Genomic DNA, 21,273 nt, shown 5'->3' with positions numbered 1-21,273 from the left:
ATCGTGTTGTACAGACTCAAGATCAACATTAATTCAAACGTACATGATTTTCCGTACTAAGTAAAACAGTTTTAATTTAGCATGTACAAAAAGATCATATACAAAAAGATCATGCAATTTATTTAGGAAACTGTACAGATTAAAACCAATCGAAACCGTTTTACAGAGGCAACCAGTCCATTTTCAATTACACAACTCATCAGCAGAACAGTCATCCATTTGGGGACTCTCTCGCCAAATAAACGTGCAAATAAAAAAGGTCCATCAGCTTTATGGCAGCCAGTTTAAGAAGAACCCATTCAACTATCCCATTGTTTCGAATGTCTTCCGGATAAAACGGCAATCTTTGTTATTTTAGGTGAGATTTTTCCTCGTCTCACAAAGCCTTGCGGTACTTGCACTGGATCCAAACCCTGTACATGGTGAGCTGTTTCCCTCTATTCACCTGGAGTTGCCTGTCCACAAGGTTCTGCACCTTTTCCAGTCTGGCCTCGGTGAACAGCTCATGAAGCTCATCTAAAACACAAAGAGGCACAAAAACGTGATTATATTCATGTTGAAAGAATAAATCAGTAGGGGAAAATAAAGGGAAAAAATAAAACTTAATGAACAGTCATTTTCACCCTGAGTAAAGAAATACACTCGAGTTCCATCCCCTCTGACGTAAAAGTTTTCTGAGAGGCATCTCCCTGAAAAAAACAGAAAAACACACAACCAGTTACATAGTTTATCTTTACCTCATGACGGTCTAAATAGTTCACAAAACATTTCAAGATTTGGCTTCAAGGAGAAGGGGACATAGAAAATGGATGGATTTTATTAAATGTAGTCTGCAATATTGCTCAGAAAATTCAAGCAGGCATTTTCACTTTGTCCTAAAATGTTAAGGAATTATAGTGTTTTAAGAGGCCAACAAAAAAAAATCTGAAATATTCTTTTAAAGGTAACCTAAAAGTAAAAGAAGGTTTGAAGGTAAATGACAACCAAGAAGTGTTTCTCCTTTATAACAATACAATTATCCTTAGAAAAAAAACAAAACAGCAGGAAACAAATTATTACCTTCTAACAGTTTTATTAAAACATGGAAAAACACAGAACTATTATTTCTGCAAAGTGAAGGCAATGGTCACAGATGTTACAGGGACTAATGATACACAGTAAGAATAGCAATAAATTATTTGACTAAATAATGCAGAAATGTATGCAGTGGTCCCAGACTACAAGGAAACCCGACTGAAGAACAAATGCGAAAAAACACACAGAAAAAAGACTATCGTAAGCTGAACACGTCAGTCGTGCTTAGCAATACTCTGTTCTATAAACTAAAGCCTTCTATGACATCTCTGAGTAACAAACGTAATCAGACGTTAGTTTGATGTAAGGGTATTTTTTATCCAGTTACATATCAATTTAGAACAAAACAGCAGAACAAATTGAATGGCGTTTTCTCAACTGACAAGAGAGAAATTGCTCCCTGTGCTTTAGGGGTCACCTGGAGCTGGATAGACGGATCGGGGCCTTGTTTGCCGTCCTGCAGGTTTTGCTCCTCTCCCCCCGGGTAGAAAGGAGCTGAGCCAAAAAGCAAATGCTCCTCCACCTCAAAAGGAGTTGAGGTAGTTTAGGCATTTGACCAGGATGCCTTTTGAGTGCCTTTCCTCTGGAGGTTTTCCACGCATCCCGTGACCCGATCTTGAATAAGCGGATGCCACGGACGGATTGACAGTGGCATTCTGTATTAATTATGGCTAACAATTTGTAACATGAGTTTGACTGATTTTAAAGCAAAGTCTTCCCAGTAGTTTTAAGAGAAATTGGTTGCAATTAAAGACATTTTGAACCTCCGCACAGCCTGACTGACCTTTCTTGAAGCGCAGTTGTGCCATATCGTAGCGTCCATAGTCCCTGAGCAGCATCACGCCACCTGGTTTCAGCAGACGTGCTAATCTACTGATGGAGGCCTGCATCCTGAGATGGAGGGGAAACTCTTACACAATGTCTGCAATACATTAAAGCTAATGCAACATGTATGCAACAATCAAAAGACAAAAGGGGGCAAAGCAAAATGTTTTCATACTTGTCAGGATGCAGAGCTGATAGCACAAAGATCAGCACTATAACGTCAAGAGTTCCATCAGGGATAGGGAAGCCGGCTTCAACTTCACTCAAGTCATGAACAAAGGCAAAGCAGCGCTTCGAATCGTACTCTGGATTACCCTGATGATGAGAACATTTTAGTCAGTTACATATTAAAGGTCAGCAGAAGCTGTTCTTTTATCAGTCCAAACATCTCACCTTCACTAATTCCACAGCAGTGCTGGAGAAATCACAGCAGTAAACAAAAAGTCCAGGATCACTGCAAAAGGCAAAGCAGCAGTTATATAGACTTCAGTCTTTTTCAAACACGGGGTCAACATGTGATTTTCTTGAGTGATCTTACTTGTTTGTCTTGAGAATTGGGAAAACTGTGTTCCCCACACCACAACCAACCTGTATAGACATGTTATTTATTGTAACATTAACGTTTTTAAAGAGATGTGCTGAGACAGTTTCAGGAGAATTAACCGTTTCAGAAACAACAAATGAAGTAAAATGTGCTCTGTTCTAAAGCGTCTGCTGTTTGAATGTTCAGGAGACCTTACTATCAAAAATCAATACAAAATCCAACTTCCATTTGGATTACATTTATTCAGCGAAATAAATCTAATGTTAAAAGGAGTATTTTTCACATGAAATCCTATTTACCAGGTATTTGTTAAGACATATTGTTAACAAAATACTAATTTTTACACATTTCACAAGACCCAGGTGCTGGGTCCCATCCTAGGCTCTCTTCTCTTCCCACATGATTTGGGTCTGGGGACTGAGATGGCTACAGTAAGAGGTTGATTTTGCGTTTATTTGGCCATATGTTTAGGATCATTTTCAATGGCCCCACCGACAAACCATTTTTTATTTTCTAGCACAGCCATAAGCTTTTAATATAAAATGTCCTGGCATTTCATGAAGTTAATGATGTCATGCACTCTAGTTTCCCAGGGACTTTGGATGAGAAGCAGGCCCACTGCATCACTGATACCCCACTATTCTTAAGAGTGGAGATCAGGATCTTTCCAATAGGTTCATCCCTCGTTTTACCTCAGGCCCACCTCACAGTTTGTTGACAGAAAATATCAATCTTAATCTCATGTGAAAGATCAGTTAAATTTACTTCATATGAAAAATTAGAAGTACCAATAATTGTGGCACTGGTGATCTTGTTAAAAACAATTACCGTATTTTTCGCACTATAAGGCGCACTTAAAAACCTTTAATTTTTTCAAAAAATGACAGTGCTCCTTGTAATCCGGAGCGCCTTATATATGGATCAATTGGTTAATTGGTTGATCCATACTGGTTGTACACGGCGCTCTGTCAAAATGTTTCAGTACGACTGGTAAACTACAAAGCCGCACCGCTTGCAGCATTACGGCTACCGTAGTCAGGGGCGTCGCCGAAGTAATAGCGGTAAACACCTGTACTGTGCTTACTCCTACTCCTAGTTGTGTGTGTATAACGTTTGAATGTACTGTTGCAGGAATTGCCTGAACTATATGTGATTAGAAGCTCAGTGTGTGGGGTGTATGTTTCGTGTGTGTGTATGGAAGATGTTGACATTACTCCTCCGGACAGAGGTGGCGCTGTGTGCTGCCGTAGCTGAGAATTAAGAGTGAAGGAGTGACGTCGGTATTATTGTGTGTGTGGGGTGGGTAGAGACGGCGACCGGAGCAGCGGTGTATGAGTCTGTAAGCCCTGTGTTTTTACGTGCTGCAAAGTCATTAAAAAGAACCCCGAATCTCGTCAACAACTCAGTGTTTTGATGCTGTTTCTTCATGCTCAACTCAGCAACGTATGAGTGAGGGAGTTAACCCCGAGGAAACTAGTAACTTCGGCCCTGGAGAAAGCGTCTCCCCTGTGTCATCAGACTACGGTCAGGGGACAGAAACAGGAAAGGTTAACAGTACTAACGTTTGATTTAGTGCATCAAACTGTTTCTTTTACGTGTTTACTGAATCAGGGGAAAGTTCCCTTTCACGTTTTAACTAACGTTTGATTTCAACTTCAACTTCATAGACTCCAATGCATTCCTAACGTGCGGTTGGCTCTATTCAATAGAATTCTATGTAGAGGAGACCTTACCATGAGAGTGAATGGAGTTATCAGAATGCTGGTTTGTAGTGTATTAATAAAGTTTGACTGACTGACTTATCTGACTGTTTTGTTGACATTCTCTTTAGCACAGCTCCATCTAGTGGATGCATAACGCAATCCCAGTCAAACGTTTGACTGTAGTAGCTTCTATTCTATGCGCCTTATAATCCGGTGCGCCCTATATATGAAAACAGTTCTAAAATAGGCCATTCATTGAAGGTGCGCCTTATAATCTGGTGCGCCTTATAGTGCGGAAAATACGGTATTTGTTAAAATTGACATTTTCCCTCCCACTTCATAAAAAGGCTCAAATTGAAGGTTGGATTTTAGAAATTTTTCAATGCAGGATGATGCTACTACAATAAACAATGAATGTAAAAAAGTTGCAAATACACACAGTGCCATGCAAAAAGCAGCCACAGCGCTTTAACTTCATAACATTTTGTCACATCACAACAAACCTCTGTGCATTTTGGGGGGATTTTATGTGACAGACCTACAGAAAGCAGTTCATAACTGTGACATGGAAGGAAAATGATGCATCATTTTCAAAATATTTTACAAAAACTATCTGAAAAGTGTGGAGTGCATTTATATTCAGGCTTCCAGAGTCCATTATTTACAGGACAAGATTTCATGCACATTTAGAGAGTTTTGCTCGTTCTTCTTTACAGAACAACTCAGGTTCAGTAAGATTTCATGGATGGCGCTCATTAAGTTCTGGCTGTATTTTTAGAGTCGTTGTTCAGCTTAAAGCGGAACCTCTGAACCAGTCTCAACTCTTTTGCAACCTTTAACAGGTTTTACCAGGATTTCCCTGAAAAACCCTGCATCCTGCTTCCCATCAACTCTGACCAGCCTCCCTGTCCCTAAAGACAAGCATTCCCACAGCATAATTCAGCCACAATCCAGTTTTAAGCTGAGAACATTGTGTTCAAGCTGATGTGCAGTTCCAGTATTTCTCCACACAGCATCTAAGCTAAAACGTTTCATTTTAGACTCATTTGACCTGAGCACCTTCTTCCACATCTTTTCTGTGTCCCCTGTATGGGTCCCATGCATCACAGAATAGCTGTACTTATACTGAGAGTAAATAACACACACCTAAACTATTTTGGTAACTTCTAAAGCCCAATGGTTTCCCTGGATTTTATTTAGAAAATTAGAAGTAAAAGAGTTTGTGTAAACCACACGAAAACCATGTATATTTTTTCTTGCAGTTCACAATTATGGAATATTTCTTATTGGTCTATCACATAAAACCCGGAACAGTATTCTTTTATCTAATATTTGAATCTATAGAATATCATTAATACGAATCTATAAATCTAACAATTTCCTGAAACAAATAAAAACTGTATTTAAAAAATGTTAGTTTAGAAAGCCTGTGGTAGAAATGTGGCCAACTTGCTCCTAGAATAATCTCTTACCTCCAGGATGCGATATGTTGCAGAGGAGCCTGGAGAGTCAATGTTGTCGTCAGACAAAGTTGCAAAATCCCTGCATTGTTTTTGATCAAACTCATCCTGCTGGCTGATGTCCATGCCCAATGCGTTTGGATGAAGTGCATGGTTCGGGTTACACAGTGGGGCCAGCTCTGGAAACTCTGTGAAGAGCCAATGACGGTCTTTGAAGAAACGATTCTCGTGTATCGTGTAAAACCACTGGCCCGGCTGTCGTATTCCTCTGGAAGTAAAAGGACAGAAGCTGGTATTGAAATCATAAAATAACACACTTCATACAACAGAATGTGTCTCCTTCTCAAAGGAAAATATAATGATAATAATTCTGAAGTAATTATTGCACACAAATATATATATTATCATAAAAGTATTGAATAAGCAACATGTAGAGTCACTCTGGGAGAGATTAACAGCTATTATTCTTCAGAGTTAAAATCTAACCTTGTTTCTCTGGAGGCAGAGGCTGATTGTTTTCCAAAACCTTCTTCTTTGCAGCTTCTTCCTGCTCATCAGTCCACTCCACATTGTCCCTGGAGACCACAAAACATCAAAACCCAAAGTTCATGAAACAGTGGTGTGACTGACAGTAAAAAAATCCATGTCAGTCATTTTCATGTGGTATGATGTAAAATCAAATAGGTTAAGTCATATGCTCACTTCCCTTTACTTATTGTTCATGTTGTTTTTACATATTTTTATGTTTAGATCTGTTTGTAGGTTTGACTCTGAATTAAAATTCCAATGGCAAATAGTTAGGTATGCTATGATTATTCAACCATTTGCCATTTGATAACTAGGGCTTGCTGGAATTATTTTCTTTTGTTTGGCACATCATACATTCAACTACTATTAAATGTGTTCTGGTCACGATGTCTCTGGTAATCTGTGACAAATATCATCTATAGAGAATCGGAAACAACCAGCTCTATAATAAAATACTGTGATGAAGTTAGCCCTTAGTCTGCTCTCTGATAAAAAATAGCATCACCCATACATGGTGCAATAAGGTAAAAGAGCAGTAGGGGTGCCACCACTGCAGTAAAGGTGTCGTGACCCAAAAAAGTAATGGATCCAAATGACCACACCTACCCAGAATAAAAAAAAATCATGTTTGATTACTTTATTAAGGAAGGATATGAAAAATGTAAAGGATAACCATCAAATATCAATTTTATTTTAGGACATTCCTATTGCCTTCACATACCTTGATTTTTGAAGATATCAAAGCAGCTCATAATGTCATTCTACCATTTAAAAATGTCTCATTTTATTTCTTCTAGCTTCTTAAAGGTGACTCTTTGGATTTTTCTTAAGGAACGGTTTTCCAGAATAAATAATTTTACCGTAGATATTTGAAGATATGCCTACTTAAAGTAGCTCATGATGCTATTCTGGAATATGCTTATGCCTCGTTTACAGGATTTTATTTCTTCTAGCTCCTGAGAGACGACACAAAACTCTTTAGATTCTACTTTACATCCAGTAAGGCTGCAGGATCTCCGGATAATTCCTGGTTGCTCTTCCTGTCTGGGAGAGAGCATCCTCCCGCCACAGCAGGCCCAGTTCTGCTTCAGACAGGAGAGCCATGGCATGCCAGATATATGAGGATCACTGATAGCTGCTCCTCCATATTTGGTCCAAGAGCCATGGACGGCATTTATTAATCTTTGATGGAGTATATCTACCAAAGATTTCTCTCCAGTAAAATTACCAAATATTTAGAGAGTTTTGCTTTACCTCTCAGTAGCTAAAATAAAAGAACCTCAAATTGAGACATAACTGTTTCTCAGAATAGCATTATGAGCTAACTTAACTGGGTAAGTCTCCAAAAAATCTAGTTATGTTAAAATAATACGTATGGTATAAAAACATTGATATTTAACGGGTATGATGTTTAATTTTCTTTCCTTAACAAAATATTCGAGTATGACATTCATTTTCATTCCATGCAGCAGTGGTCAGTCAGATCCAGAGACCTTTTTTACCGTCATCGGTACCCGTAATGCCCCGTGTATGGGCCCAGGTAGTTTTTAGAGCAAACGTCGGCCGGCTTGTCCGCCTATTTCGACTCACTTGGCCACAGTAAAAAAAAAAACACAAAACGTGTAATATTACATAAGTATGACGCGCAGATTAAAATCTAAAGCTAGTATTAATAATGTCTGATCCATCCAAAAAGATGCACATGGACCCTTTCCATCCTGTTTGGATCTGCGGTACCGACCATGCGTTGTGCTGGAAGACCTGCCGTGGGTCTGTAAGGAAGCGCGTCCCGAACTGAGGTCTTTTTGGGTCCCCTGAGGAAGAATTTGACAGCGTCAAGCCGGTTTCAGTGTTTCCAGCCTCCATTCCGTCCACGGTGCGGGGCGCCGCCATGATGGATCTGACGCAGAAGGGAGTGATGCATTCAGGGACAAGCGGAAAAATAGCCGAAAGGATTAAAATTAAAACACACTTACATTTTATACCAGTGAAAAGTTAGAGCTATTTTTTAACACTGCACGGCTTTATCTCAATAAATTCAAATATTATGGACAACTTAACTTTTTCAGTAATTTAGTGATTTTATTAAAATGAAACTAATATATAGATTTATTACAAATACAGTGATTGTTAATTTTGATAGTGATGGCTTACAGTTGATGAAATAATTTTCTCAGAAATGTAAATATTACACAGGATTTAAAAAAACGAGATTTTTAATATAAAAATATCATCTAAATGAAATGTGTAAATACTTGGTTGGGGATTTTTTCACTTAAATCACTACATCAATGTTGTGTGGCTAAAGGTGATCAGCCTGTGACTCTGCTGCATTGTTGGGTCTGGTGTCTCGTCTTCTTTTGGTATTACCCCAAGGATTCTCTATGGGGTCTAGCTCAGTTGACTTTGCTGGCCAATCATGGCCACCATGGTTATTAAAGCAGGTATTAATACTTATGGCTGTGTGGGCAGGTGCCAAGTCCTGCAAGAAATGAAATCAAAATCTACATAAAGCTTGTCAGCAAATGGAGGCATGAGCACTCGCAAAATGTTAATATAGATGGCTGTGCTGATTTTGAAATTCACAAAAACACAGTGGGCAAGGCTGCCTATTTGGAAACTTTATACTGGACATCAACAAACTAGGATTCTCTGTATCATTACTCTTCTACTTTGAGTTTTAGATAAAATGCTAACTTTACTTCAGTCTGAAAAGAGGAATTTGGACTAAGCAATAGACACTAAGCAATGGTCTAGTCCACAGAGCAAGTAAAAAACCCCAAGTTTCAATGAACTCCGACCTTAATTTTAACTTTTAAATCAGTCAGATATCATTGTAAAACATTGCCTGAATAAAGGGCGTCCAGTCAAAACGTATGCATGCTTTTATTTTCAGTAAGTTAAATTTTTGTAATGGTTTCCATACAGGCCTCTGTAAGAAAAAAAAAATCAGTCAGATAGCTGCAGCTCAACCAAATACTGCTACCAGAGTCCTGACTAACAGCAGGAAATGGATCATTTGCATTTAGTCCTTAATGATGGCTTAAAATGTTGTTGGTGGTCAATAAAGTAATTATGGGTCTTGGACCTTAAATTTCAGAGTGGTAGACTCCTCAGGTAATCAGAGACGTGCTCAGCCAGTGTTCACAGGATGAGAACTAACCAACAGGAAGTAGCATTTAGTTTCTATGGAAACTCTATCCCTGGAACCAACCGCCAGAAAACCTGCAATGTGCAGAAACTGTTGGCTACTTTCAACCAGGTGTGCAATTTTTTCAATTTTAGCATTGCTTTCTTTTTATGTGATGCATAACAGTTTTTTATTATTGTCTTAATGTATTTTGTGTTTTTATTGTTGTATTTGTTTCCTGTAAAGCACTTTGTATTACCTTGTGTATGAATGGGGCTGTACAAATATTCCTTATTACGTCCTTACTCTGGGGAAAACCATAATGTGTGCTTTACCATTTTTGCTACTCTAGGTGGAGACATCTACAGGGATTATTTTCAATGCCAGTCTGCAATGTTATCTACATGTCAAACAGAGAGAAGATGTAAACAGTGTTTGCTTGTGTAGGCAAGTATGTTCTGCCGTAGTTCCAAGAAAAGGCTCTTGTTTTCCTCCTGTGGAGATGTTTCTCCTGTTTAAACGTGTTGTGCATTTTTTTTTTGGCGACATTGAGCATTTAGTTATTTTGTAAGAAAGTGCAGCATGTTGAGAGAATGGTTTCTTGTTCTCTACCTCTTTGGAGGGAACATGTTTAAAAACTATATAGAATAATAGATTTAGGTAAATGCCAAAATGTCACAGACAAATAAGTTCATAAAACTCACATTTTGTACCTTGATTATCAGTCTAACATGTGCATGAATAAAAAATTAAAATAGCTCTTTTGCTGAATTTCCCAAAATGTTTATTGGAATTAAGTAAACATACAGAGTCAGACTGTTTCTGTGCTAAGAAGTTGCTTATTGCTGTACTTCAGAAATATGGATCCTAAACAATATCTGGGATTTGATCTTAAAAAAATGGCTCTGACATTTTGGAAGGAAAACATCATGAGTCAAAAATGTTATTGAGGTCAGGTGTAATAAGTTTGCCCACTGTAACAAAAAAAAAACTTGACAGGCAATTGTGAGATAGTGGATTGCACAGTTCAAAAGACAGAGAGCAGTAAAACCAAAAGGCACCACAGTTTGTAGCATTATCTCCCATTTATATCACCCAAATGCTATCTAAATGTAAACTCTAAAATTATTTTAAAATTCCCTAACAGTCTATACAATATGGCTTTGTCCAGTGCCATGCAGCACATCTGTGCAAATGCAAAACAAAAATACAATATAAAAAGCAACAAAATAAGCCTAAAACAAAAAACAGTTTGTGCATAATACATATTAGTCTACAGCAGGTTTGTATTTCCAATACAATCCTGACCCCAGATATCATTGTAAATCTGCAGCAACAAAAAAGGTTCAATAATTAGTTATAGTTGTTTTACATTCAGTTTCCCCGACAAAGGTTTTCACAATAGAAGTAGGAAATGAATACAAAAAATCTCAACACCAAAAGTAGAGTTGGAGAAGCTGTCAACAAAAACACAAACTGGAAGATTTAAAAATCTGTTGTCTTAAGTGTAAACTGAAAATCAGAATTTAATTCAATCCACATACGAAATGTAGAAACACACCCTCGTAGACACTTAAAGCCTTAGAGCGAGCAGCCTGGGACTCATACTAACAGTTTTGTAATATTTTACATTATCCACAATCCTCACATTGAAGTGTTGACAACCACAACTACCTTTCTGCATCAGTAGCTGGTCTAATGACAGTGTAATAGATCTTCTTCCATCACTATCAGTGCAGCTACATTCTATCAGTGTCGCCAAACCCCTGAGCTTTTTCCTTGCTGCATTTAGCCGTTAGTTTCCTCTGTATGCTACATTGGTAAAAGTGGAGGTGGCTCCTTTGTACAAAGGATTGTTACCCTGGAAGATGAACAAATAAATAATTGAATTTAGCACAGCTGCATTCAAACGTTTGATCCTCAGATGAGATGTTTTAAGTGCTTTTGTATCTTTCATGCTTACCGCATCCCATTTGGCTTTGGCTCTCTCCTCCTCAAACTTGGCAAACTGTCTGCGATCATAGATGGTATCCAGCAGTTTCCAAATGAGCAAGCCATCGAGACCCAAGAGCAGAATGGCTCCGGCCACTGACAGGAGTGCCACTAGGATGTCAGGACCTTGGGGACACTCTAAGAAATAGATACTCATGAAGTTTGGCTCATTCTACAGAAACATCCACTTTTGGAATGGCAAGATGTCTTAATTTTTTTTTTTTTTCTAGCATTTAAACTTGTACTACATTGTTACATAAGTCATTTACCTTATGAATGCACATAAATGAAAGCTTAATTAATTTGTTTGTCTTTGGTACATTTATCTAAATACCACCTGAACCGACGTTTTTGTCACTGGTGTTACCACACTTTTTTTCCTAACATTTAAGGCTTTAATAAAACATTTTGACTCAATCTCGTCAGCACATGTAGTCAGAGTCAGACAAGAATTATGACAATGCAATGTATTAAGGTTTGTTAAAAGTGTGATTGAATAACTTTCATTTATTTGCACTACCATGTATTTACAATAAAAATAGTTGAAAAATCTTATATAAACAATTAATGATACTGTCTTTAAAATCTTACCTTATGAGTGAAACAAAATGTATGGATGTAAAATTATTATCATGTGAAATATAACACATTTTATGAACATGACATCAGAAAATCTCACAGTAACATCAGTGACACAATGAAACACCAGTGACAAAAGCAAATATTCTCATTTTAAAACAAATAAACTTTTACATCATACAGGTTCTTGAACATTTTAAGAACACATGAAGTCCATTAACAAACAACTAAACTGTTTAACTAAGTTAAGATTAAGATTCAATTGTTCACTACTACAGTGAAAAGTGGTCGGGTTTCCACCAACAAACATGGAACAATTTATGGTTCATGGCAACTTTTTTCACTTGTCCAACTTCCCCATGACGAAATCCCAGAACTGCTGCTCAATCTGGACTGAACGCTTATTGACTGCCCGGGGCTCTGGAATCAGGCACGTGATCTGGTCATCGCTGTACCAGCTGACATCATCTCTGGGGCTTGGCCAGAAGAACTTATTAAGTCCATTCAAAAGTCATGCACTTGACTTTTATGTTGTCTTATTCCAGGTGCAGGTTGATGCCAGGGTAGGGTTCGTCATCATAACGTACAACACACCACTGTCCAATGTGATGGTCTCCGATGGCATTTGGTCTAAATTTCCTCTAAGTTTTATCAGTTGCCTCCATTGCTACAAGAGCAACCTCCTGTAGTCTGTGACATGGACAATCAAACACGCCCTGAGCAGCCCGGCAGAAACAGCTTATGTTCCTGTACTTGAGAATGTTGGGAGACACGCTGAAGACCTCATGTATTTTCATGGAGCCTTTAACGGTGAACAGGGGCACTTGCCTTAAATGTTCATCTCTCTGATTAACCTCTCCCTCACTTACATGAAACAGTTTCACTTTGCTTGTGTCTTTTAACAGAAAAAGGTCTGTGCATCTGGGATATCTTTCCCTTGGCGAACCAACATGTCAGCTGTTCTCTTCAGTGTGGCCCCTACTCCATCTGGTGCACCCTTTCCATGACTTGGCTCGAAGAAGTTCCATGTCACGACTGAGAAACCTCTTTGGTGTGGTTCAGTGGATATGATGTGAAAGTTTGAGCGGTTTTTGTATTGTGTGGCAGGTCCATCACTAAAAAAGTGAAGGTTTTGGACATTAGTGTGGTCCTTTGCCAGGAACTGAAGAATAGGGTCCAAATGAGCCCATACAGCTGCAGGGTCATGCCTTCTGCTGGGGGAGATTGTACAGAAAGGCGTAGGGGCTTGGTTTGCCAGGTAAAGCACTCCGGTGTGAAGGGTCACCTGCTGATAAGAACCCCCAAAGTATACTGACTGAATTTCATTGGAGTACTTGCAAGCATAATTCTCACTGAAATCGACAAGGATCACTGAGTCTTTGACAGTGAGGCTCTCTCTGATATTCGTGTATGCATTGTATTACAAATGATTATTGAAAAGGTCTCCTAAAGTGAAAAAGCCTGTCCTGGAATTGGGTTACAAGCTCATCCTCCTGAATTCATAAATCTTTTTTGACAGTAATTTTACTTATTTCTGTCTCACCATCTAGCTTTGAGAAGGACACCTTTTTCCTGGCACCACTGGTTAGATTCACCACCCTATTGGAAAAATTGCTCAGAGGGTAGGTAGACATCATGCAGTCCTCACAATCACCATAAGCACGTCTTGGAGGTGCTGCAGATTGTGCTGTCACGCATTTCCTCTAAGTTTTTGCAGTCTGATATGCCGAGTCTGTATAATTTGTCCACCATGTACTGCAAATTTTCATGTGTCTTACACTGGCATGTTTCTCTGTCCCTCTCTTTTGGTGGAACCACCCAAAATGGTCTCTGACGCCAAAAGAAGGCATAAGAAATTTGTTGGTGTTCTGATACACATTTCTTGTGAAGGTTCAGCAACGAATCAGGAGTCTCCTCTGTCTCTTAACCTTCCTGAGCGTTACTGTGTCCCCCTTCCGTGTGGTCAGTCTGCTGACATCATCCCTTAGGAAAAACTGTCTCTTTATGCCAGTTTTCTTTGTTTTTCTTCAAGAATCACAACCAGTTAACTTCTTGCAGTATGTTTTGCATATTATTTTTTTATTAGCTTATCCGATACTAGCTGTGCAAGACTTTGTTTAGATTTTGTGTTTTTCAAACCTCTGTATTTGTTTTCAATGCTCCCAAAACAGCAAAGTGACATTGCAGGGATTTCCTCACTTCACTGCTGACTTTATGACCTTGAATAATTCTTTGTGTTTTAACTTCTGGACTATCCAGACTTGCATGCTGCATTCGTCTCTTTTGTTTCTTCATCTTTTCATAACGTCGTCTCAATCTGATGATCTCATCTTTGAGTTTTCCTATTTCCCTTTCTTTTTTCTGTGCATCTTTCCTACATTGTCTCCTCCCTTGTTGCAGTTGTCTGTAAATTGAAAATATATATTTTCATAATGTGTCTTACTGTCTTTTTTCAGTGCATGTGAATGCTGATATGTCTCTTTGTGTGTGTCTGTGTGTGTGTATGTAAGAGAAAGAGGAAAAGCCTGTGAAGAAAAGATGGCAGGAAAGTCAATGTGAGATTGCATTAATGGAAATAGCCTGACAAGCTAATTCAGATGTGTCAGATAATGTAAATGATGTGTAATGTATACAGTTCAGTTTTATTATTAAGCTTTACCAGTTTCAATATTAATTTCTGGTTTTGTAACAGTTCTGCTTATACTGTGAAATGCTGGGATCTGTTGATGATGGGCGGGTCATTGCTCCTGCTCTGGCCTGTCTCTGCCTGCATCTTTGCTGACGCTGCCTCCAAGCCTTTCGTTCTACCCTTTTTTTCCTTTTCTCTTAAATCCTGTATTCTCTTTCTCTTCTTTGTTTCAATGTCTCTGGTATAGCTCTGCTTCCTTTTCTCTAAATACTCTGCTCTTCGTTCAGGATAAGCATCCCTCCGCTGTCTATAAAGACACTGCTTCTCAGCTGCACTCAATTTAGCCATACCTGACCAAAGAAGGATTAACAGCAATTATACAAATGAATTATTTTTATTTCGTGCAAAAGAGAAAAAAAAAAAAAAACTAAATAAACACCATTAAATAAAATGTATCCACACATCTGGAGTAGATGCTGTTACTGGTTGTCACTGGTGTTACCCATAACGAAGGTAACACCAGTGATGGTAACACCAGTGACAGTTTTCATGAAAAATGCATTTAAAAAAATGGCTACTACAGAGCATGAAACCACATGTTGTCTATCATGATAAATTCACTAAATTATGTAGTTTAATACTTTTGCATTGAATTTGTTTGCAATTCCCTGCCAATAAAGTGGGTCACACTAAAAGCTTTATTTGAAATCATGAGATAAATGTGAATATTTCTGAAAACTGAAAATAGTGTTTTTACCATGGCAGTTCTTCGTAGATCTTCAGGAAAGAGGTCAGAGGAAGTCAAGTGATGCCATCAGTTTGATTTCTTTTTCCAAAATAAAATATTTTTGATGCATGGTAACACCAGTGACATGACTGCAGGGGACAACTACGTTTTGAAGGTATTTAATAATATTAATTTTGCATTTTGTTTTAATATGTCATTTATGTCATATATGTGATAGTTATTTATAAATTTGTGCATTTTGAATGGCAGAAAAAACTATTTTTAATCTCAAAGTACAGCACTTTCCCTCCATAAATGACTGTGGGGATAAGCACTTATGCAGTGGTTGGGGTTCTAAATAATTGATTAAAAAGCAAATATTACCAAGTTGATGGTACCTAATGGTTTGATAGTATAAATAATATGTATTTTAAGAATAAAATACAAAAAAAACATGTAACAAAAATTTTTTTCAAAAGTAATATTTCTTTAAACATTAGGGACAGAAGAAAAATTGATGTTTCTGTAGAATAACAGTTTAAAACTTTCAGATCATCATTAGTGTTCTATCATACTCAGTATTTGACTTTCTGTGGCGCTGCACAGTGTAGCTTTGCAACTGGCATCAAGAGGGGTTCTTTAGAAAATAACACATTTTTTAAATGCACACACTGTGCCTTGCCAAAATTGACAGGAACAAAATCTTCTGTACCAATAATGTACCTAATGTACCATTTTACTGATAGTTTATCCTCCCAGTTAAAGTTAAAAAGTTTCACATTACCTGGCTCTTTCACCACATACAAGACAGATTTGCCAATTATATTTTCAGAATACTGGAAGTGCACAATGCAGTCATTTTCATCTTTGTAGGAGCAGTTCACCGCTTTGACTTCTTGTAATTCTGCCAGATGGAGAAGAAGAAGAAAGGGTAATAAAAAGCTATCTAACAGAAAGTTTCTCCTTAGGGGCAACATGTTTTGTAGGTCAGCAACATACTTCAACCATAATACAATGCAATCTATGTAAGTAGTAAAGGCATGCAACAATTCAACATGACCAGGGTCACATAAAGGAGATCTGAGAAAGCTCTCAACACTCACCGGAGTTCTAATCTATTTTCTAACTTAACTTGTCCACAATTTTTATTTCATTTTTGCAGATTCTGTTGCAGCTGTTGTCACTGATATACTGTCCTCTCTTGAAGTGCTGACACTCGACACACTGCCTGCAAGCACAATAACACTTCCAGTTTTACACAGCCCAGACAGTTTAAACCACATTGCTGTAGTTGCAGCAGGTGGAATTTTCATAAAAGAAATAATTAAATCTAACACAGAGATATTTATGTAAAATTCCAAACTCTCAATGTTGTGCAATTGTTTATATTCATTTCCATGTCGGGTACAATGGCATAGAGAATGAAAAACCAAATTGTGGTAATCATGCAGCACCAACATAACACAATAGTCAACCAATTACAAAGCATTGATAGTGAAGTTTCTTGCTCAAAAGTGATGAATGTATAATCTGCATTTCATCCTGCGAGGAGAAGGAAGTCAGAAAAATGCAGGCTTAGAGACACTAGCTTGTAGAAAAGACCAGATCTCTCCCATTTCTAACCCATCTGACACCAACGCTCAGACAAGGTGGAAGATGTAAACAAAGCTGACGGGAGAGATGGAGAACATTGACTGGTTTTTATTACTTGTGTGGTTTTCCCATCTAATAATGGTAATGCATGAACATGTTTACCACAGTGGATAATATCATTGTAATATACTCTAGTTAGCTATAAACATAACATGTTACATTTTTAAGACAAAACTGAACTGCACAATGCTCCAAAAAAACATTTCCTCTTAATATGTAACATTGACTTATTTAATAAACCAATTCTTATAGCATGTATGTTCCCAGGGATATGGATATTATAACTTTAATGCCATCTTGTGAAATCTGTAAAAAGTATGATTTTATAAAATGTTAAACCTGTAGTACCTGCTGCTCATGCAAATTTGCAAATACACAAAACAACCGTTCTACACCAAACCAACATCTAGAACCTGCAGGAACAAAATATTTAAATCCCAAAGTAACCAGTGATGCTCATTATGATCTAATAGCTTTAATGATGTTACAGTCTGAATTTGAGGATATGTGTCAATACAAAAATTCATGTGAAGCTGCATAGATCAACATACTTCTTTATAGTGCAGGAGTCAGGGCAGGTGGGGCACTTCTCACAGGTATCTCCGTAGGCACCGGGTTGAGTGCACTGACAAACCCCGCACTCACAGTTACCCCGGCCACTGCACAACAGCCCCAAGCTGGACACGCATGTGTCTGTGCGGGTGGTGCAGTTACATTTTTCTCCTTTCCAGCCAGCGTCGCACTGGCAGAACCCACAGTTACACTTCCCATGATCTGAAAGAAACAGACTGGACCAGATCAGTTCAAATGTTTGATGAGCTAAAAGGATTTGTTTTTAAGCTAATCTGTCCAAACAACAATGTTCTATCATGTTTTGACTTTATTTCAGGTTCCTCTGCAAGTAAAATTAAATATATTCTGCTTTAGTGCCAACAAATTGTGTTTAAAGGTTCCCCATGTTTATTGGCACTTCTGGTTTAAAAACTTTTTTTTTTTTAAATGGGAGCTTAACTAACAGCGGTGGCAGAATATTTGGTACAGTTTTAAGCTATTTGGCTTTTCTGCTATGAGAGCAGCTACCGGTTTTTGTCCATGAGGTGGAAGCACAGCTTTTTAAGGCTCTCTTCTTGGCAAAGCTTCTGTTTTTAGAGTGGCTTAAGTTTTCCTGATTTCTATATAGTAGCTAACTCTAACTCTGTATACCAACATAGAAAGAACTCCTGATTCTGTGTTTTTGTGCACCTGCTCTGGCCTCTCAATTATCGGTTGTTCATGGTGGATGGACACTAACACTGAGCTGGGTTCTGCTTTGGGTTCCTTTCCACTGTAACCACATGCTTGCTTAGGATGATGGATTTCTGCAAAGTTAATGACTGTATGCTGTCAATTGTGTTTCCTTAAACAGAAATCCTTTTACCATTTGGCATAATAAATGGAATTTGTCTGCACCGTATGTGTTTGCGAGGACTGAATTGGAATGTATGTAATTGAATTTAGAATTGTTTGTCTGACAACATCAAGTAGGCCAAAATACCTCAAAAAGCCTGATGATTAGGCCCCAATTCCCCCATTTAAGAACAAATTAGAAACAAGTCCTTTATATTTATTAGTCTGGAAAGGGTCACAAAGGTATTTCTGCAGCATTGGGACTGTGATGAATGTTCCCAGGAGTGTCTGGCCTACCAAAATTATTCCAAGAATACATCAGCAGTTTATCCAGGAGGTCACACAAGAATCAGCGACATCTAAGGCCCTGCCAGCCTCCCTTTCCTTAGTTAGGGACATTGTTCATTGCTTCAACAATGAGTCAGATACTAGGAAAAAATGCATCCATGGGAGAGTTCCCACAGATTCCTACATTTTGGAAGTGTGCATCCTGCTACATCTTAGATAAAATAGCAAATCATTCCCAAAAAAACCAAAAAAAAAACCAACGAAAAAGCTTAATTTCAAACGTCAGATGTGGTGGTTGTAGTGTGATTATCTTGGACTGTTTTGCTGCCTCGGCAACCAAATAAAGTACTGTAAATGACATAACAATAAATTCTGCTCTCTACCAGAAAATCCCCAAGGAAAATATCTATCCACCAGTTTGTGACCTTAAGCTGAGGAGCACTTTAGTTACACACCAGGAAAATGATTTAAAACACACATGAAAGTCCACCCCCGCATTGCCCAAAGAAGACAAAGGAAAAGGGTTTGGGAGTGGCCTAGTCAAAGTCTATGCCTAAATCCGGTTGAAGTATTGTGGCAGAACCTTAAACAGGCCATTCATGATAGAAAATCCTCAAATGTAACAATTCTGCAAAGAAAAGTTGGTCAAAATTCCTTCAGAGCAATGTAAAAGACTCACTGCCAGTTACCAAAAACACTTTATGTTAGTTGTTGCCCCCAAGGGTGGCACAATCAGCTATTAGGTTTACATTTTCACATACGGTCAGCGTGGTTTGTGTAACTTTTTCACTTAAATAAATATCACAATTTTAAATACGCATTTTACTCAAGTTATCTTTGTTTGGTATTAACACTTATTTAATGATCTTAAACATTTAAGTGTGACAAGAGCAAAAAATAGAAGAACTCTGTAAGGCGGCAAATACTTTTCATAGCACTCTAAGTACTTTTATTCAGTATAGGAAAAAATCGTCTATTTAGAAATAATTATTTTTAATTATAAAACTAGTGGTGCTACACATTTTGGTCCTAGTAATAGTTATAAAATAAATGCAACTATAGCATACTTAATGTATGTATTTGTGTGTGTAGGAAGTTTGAATTAATAATCCATTGCTTTCTTTTTCCTGGCTTATAAATACAATTTGACACAAATGCTAATATCCATTTAAAATGGGAAAGAGAGGAGAACATGAGTCATGGCAAATGTGTGTTCATTTTCATAATCAGGAAATGGCTAAACAAAAATAGTCACTTGCCTAACTGGAACTTTGACCAAAATGGATGGACAAGGGCCCTTATTTTGTCTCTGCACACAGTCAGACAGATGCTAAGGGAGGTAAAAACAAAAAATCTTCATACTATTAGAAAGTTTAAGTATTATTTGCATGGCGAAATTGTACAGTTGTGATAAAAATTCCTTTATTACAAACCTTTTTATGTATCTTTGCAAGCTGTGTTAATAATGATGGAGGGTGCTGTGGACTTTTGCTTAGCATTGTTTGAGGTATGACCTACCAGTCTTTTTTTGTAAACGGAACATTGAAAATAGCATGCTGTGGTGTGACACGTTCTCTATGATCCATATCTATTTCCCCCCCAAAGTAGCAGTAAGTTTAATAGTTATTCTTTCTATTGAGAAAGACTCTATATATCGGCAATATCGCCGTAATTCTTGGCCATAGAGTATCTCGTGTCTTACATCAGTTTTAATCAGATGGGTGAGGCTAGTCAAACAAACTACGAAATACAAATTGCTTAGTTGCAAAGATAATAATCAATACTCATGTGGGATTAAGTATTGTTATATTTCTATTTGTGGCTTTTAATGATATTGGAGCTTTCAGGCAATTAGGGTTTAGTCATTGCAATGTTCTCAGAAGTGTGTATGTGTGTGTGTGTGTGTGTGTGTGTGTGGGTGTGTGGGTGTGTATAGCTATATTGGTTTTGTGGCATTGAGGTTGTTTCCTGAGTCTTTGCAAGCATGTTACATGTTGAAATATGAGGACCAGTGAATGATGTGTTTGTAGAATCTGTAATACTGAAATTATCAATTTGGCCCAAGTGTAAAGTCTAGGGTTGCTATTTGAGAACCTAACTGTTATTACTGCCATTGAAAACAACAAAGATACCCTAATTATTAATAATTCAAGCCAAAGCAAAGAAAAATTCCCATTTTAATTAGTTTCCTTTTATGTTGCTTTTTAGATCTAACCCATTTGGAAACTGATATGTTCATGAACTTAATTATTATTGCTTATAATATTGTTGCTTATCCTAAGCATCATAAGCTCATTATGGGCAGGTAATCATATAAAATACACCCTCAGATTGCAGAAGCATAGGTAGCACAAAGCCAGGTTATTGTTAGAAGTTAGAAGTGTTACACCATGACAACTATTTGTTGACTGAATCTCAGAGCGAGCTCTTCTCGCTGGATTACAGGCAGACACTGCATCAGCACATTAGGCAACCTGTGAAACAACAGCAGACCTCTGGAGAATGCTATGTTCTTATTAGAAAACCAAACAGGATTTTGCACTGGATGACTAACAGCAAAATGTGTGAGTCACAGCCCAGCTGGATTACTCTGTCGGAGTCACTGGTCCTGAAATGTTACACAGCATCCAAGGGGCTTTGATTCAACAGCTTAGGGAGAAATCATCCTCTGTTGTAAACTTAAGAAAACAATTACTGTGTATCCAGCCTATTTAATATAGTTTCTTCTTTAGTTAGGGATTTTATTCTTATGGCT

General features: G+C 37.8%; 1 protein-coding gene and 1 pseudogene across 1 annotated transcript; both read right to left on the bottom strand.

The window, feature by feature from the left end:
• Positions 1–47: 47 nt before the first annotated feature.
• On the bottom strand, positions 48–8,081 carry LOC124864448 (tRNA N(3)-methylcytidine methyltransferase METTL2-like). Its single transcript, XM_047359231.1, is given in 10 exon segments — positions 48–516; positions 624–689; positions 1,859–1,965; positions 2,075–2,214; positions 2,293–2,353; positions 2,438–2,487; positions 5,619–5,854; positions 5,857–5,874; positions 6,093–6,181; positions 7,876–8,081. Coding segments are annotated over 10 exon segments (1,059 nt in total). The 5' UTR covers positions 8,028–8,081; the 3' UTR covers positions 48–376.
• A 2,596-nt stretch (positions 8,082–10,677) lies between these two features.
• LOC124864449 overlaps positions 10,678–21,273 on the bottom strand; it is a 35,696-nt pseudogene continuing 25,100 nt past the window's right edge.

The sequence above is a fragment of the Girardinichthys multiradiatus genome, chromosome Y, assembly GCF_021462225.1.
Source record: "Girardinichthys multiradiatus isolate DD_20200921_A chromosome Y, DD_fGirMul_XY1, whole genome shotgun sequence".
NCBI lineage: Eukaryota > Metazoa > Chordata > Actinopteri > Cyprinodontiformes > Goodeidae > Girardinichthys > Girardinichthys multiradiatus.
Note: the sequence above shows the minus strand (reverse complement) of the source record. Positions and strands in the feature narration are given on the sequence as shown.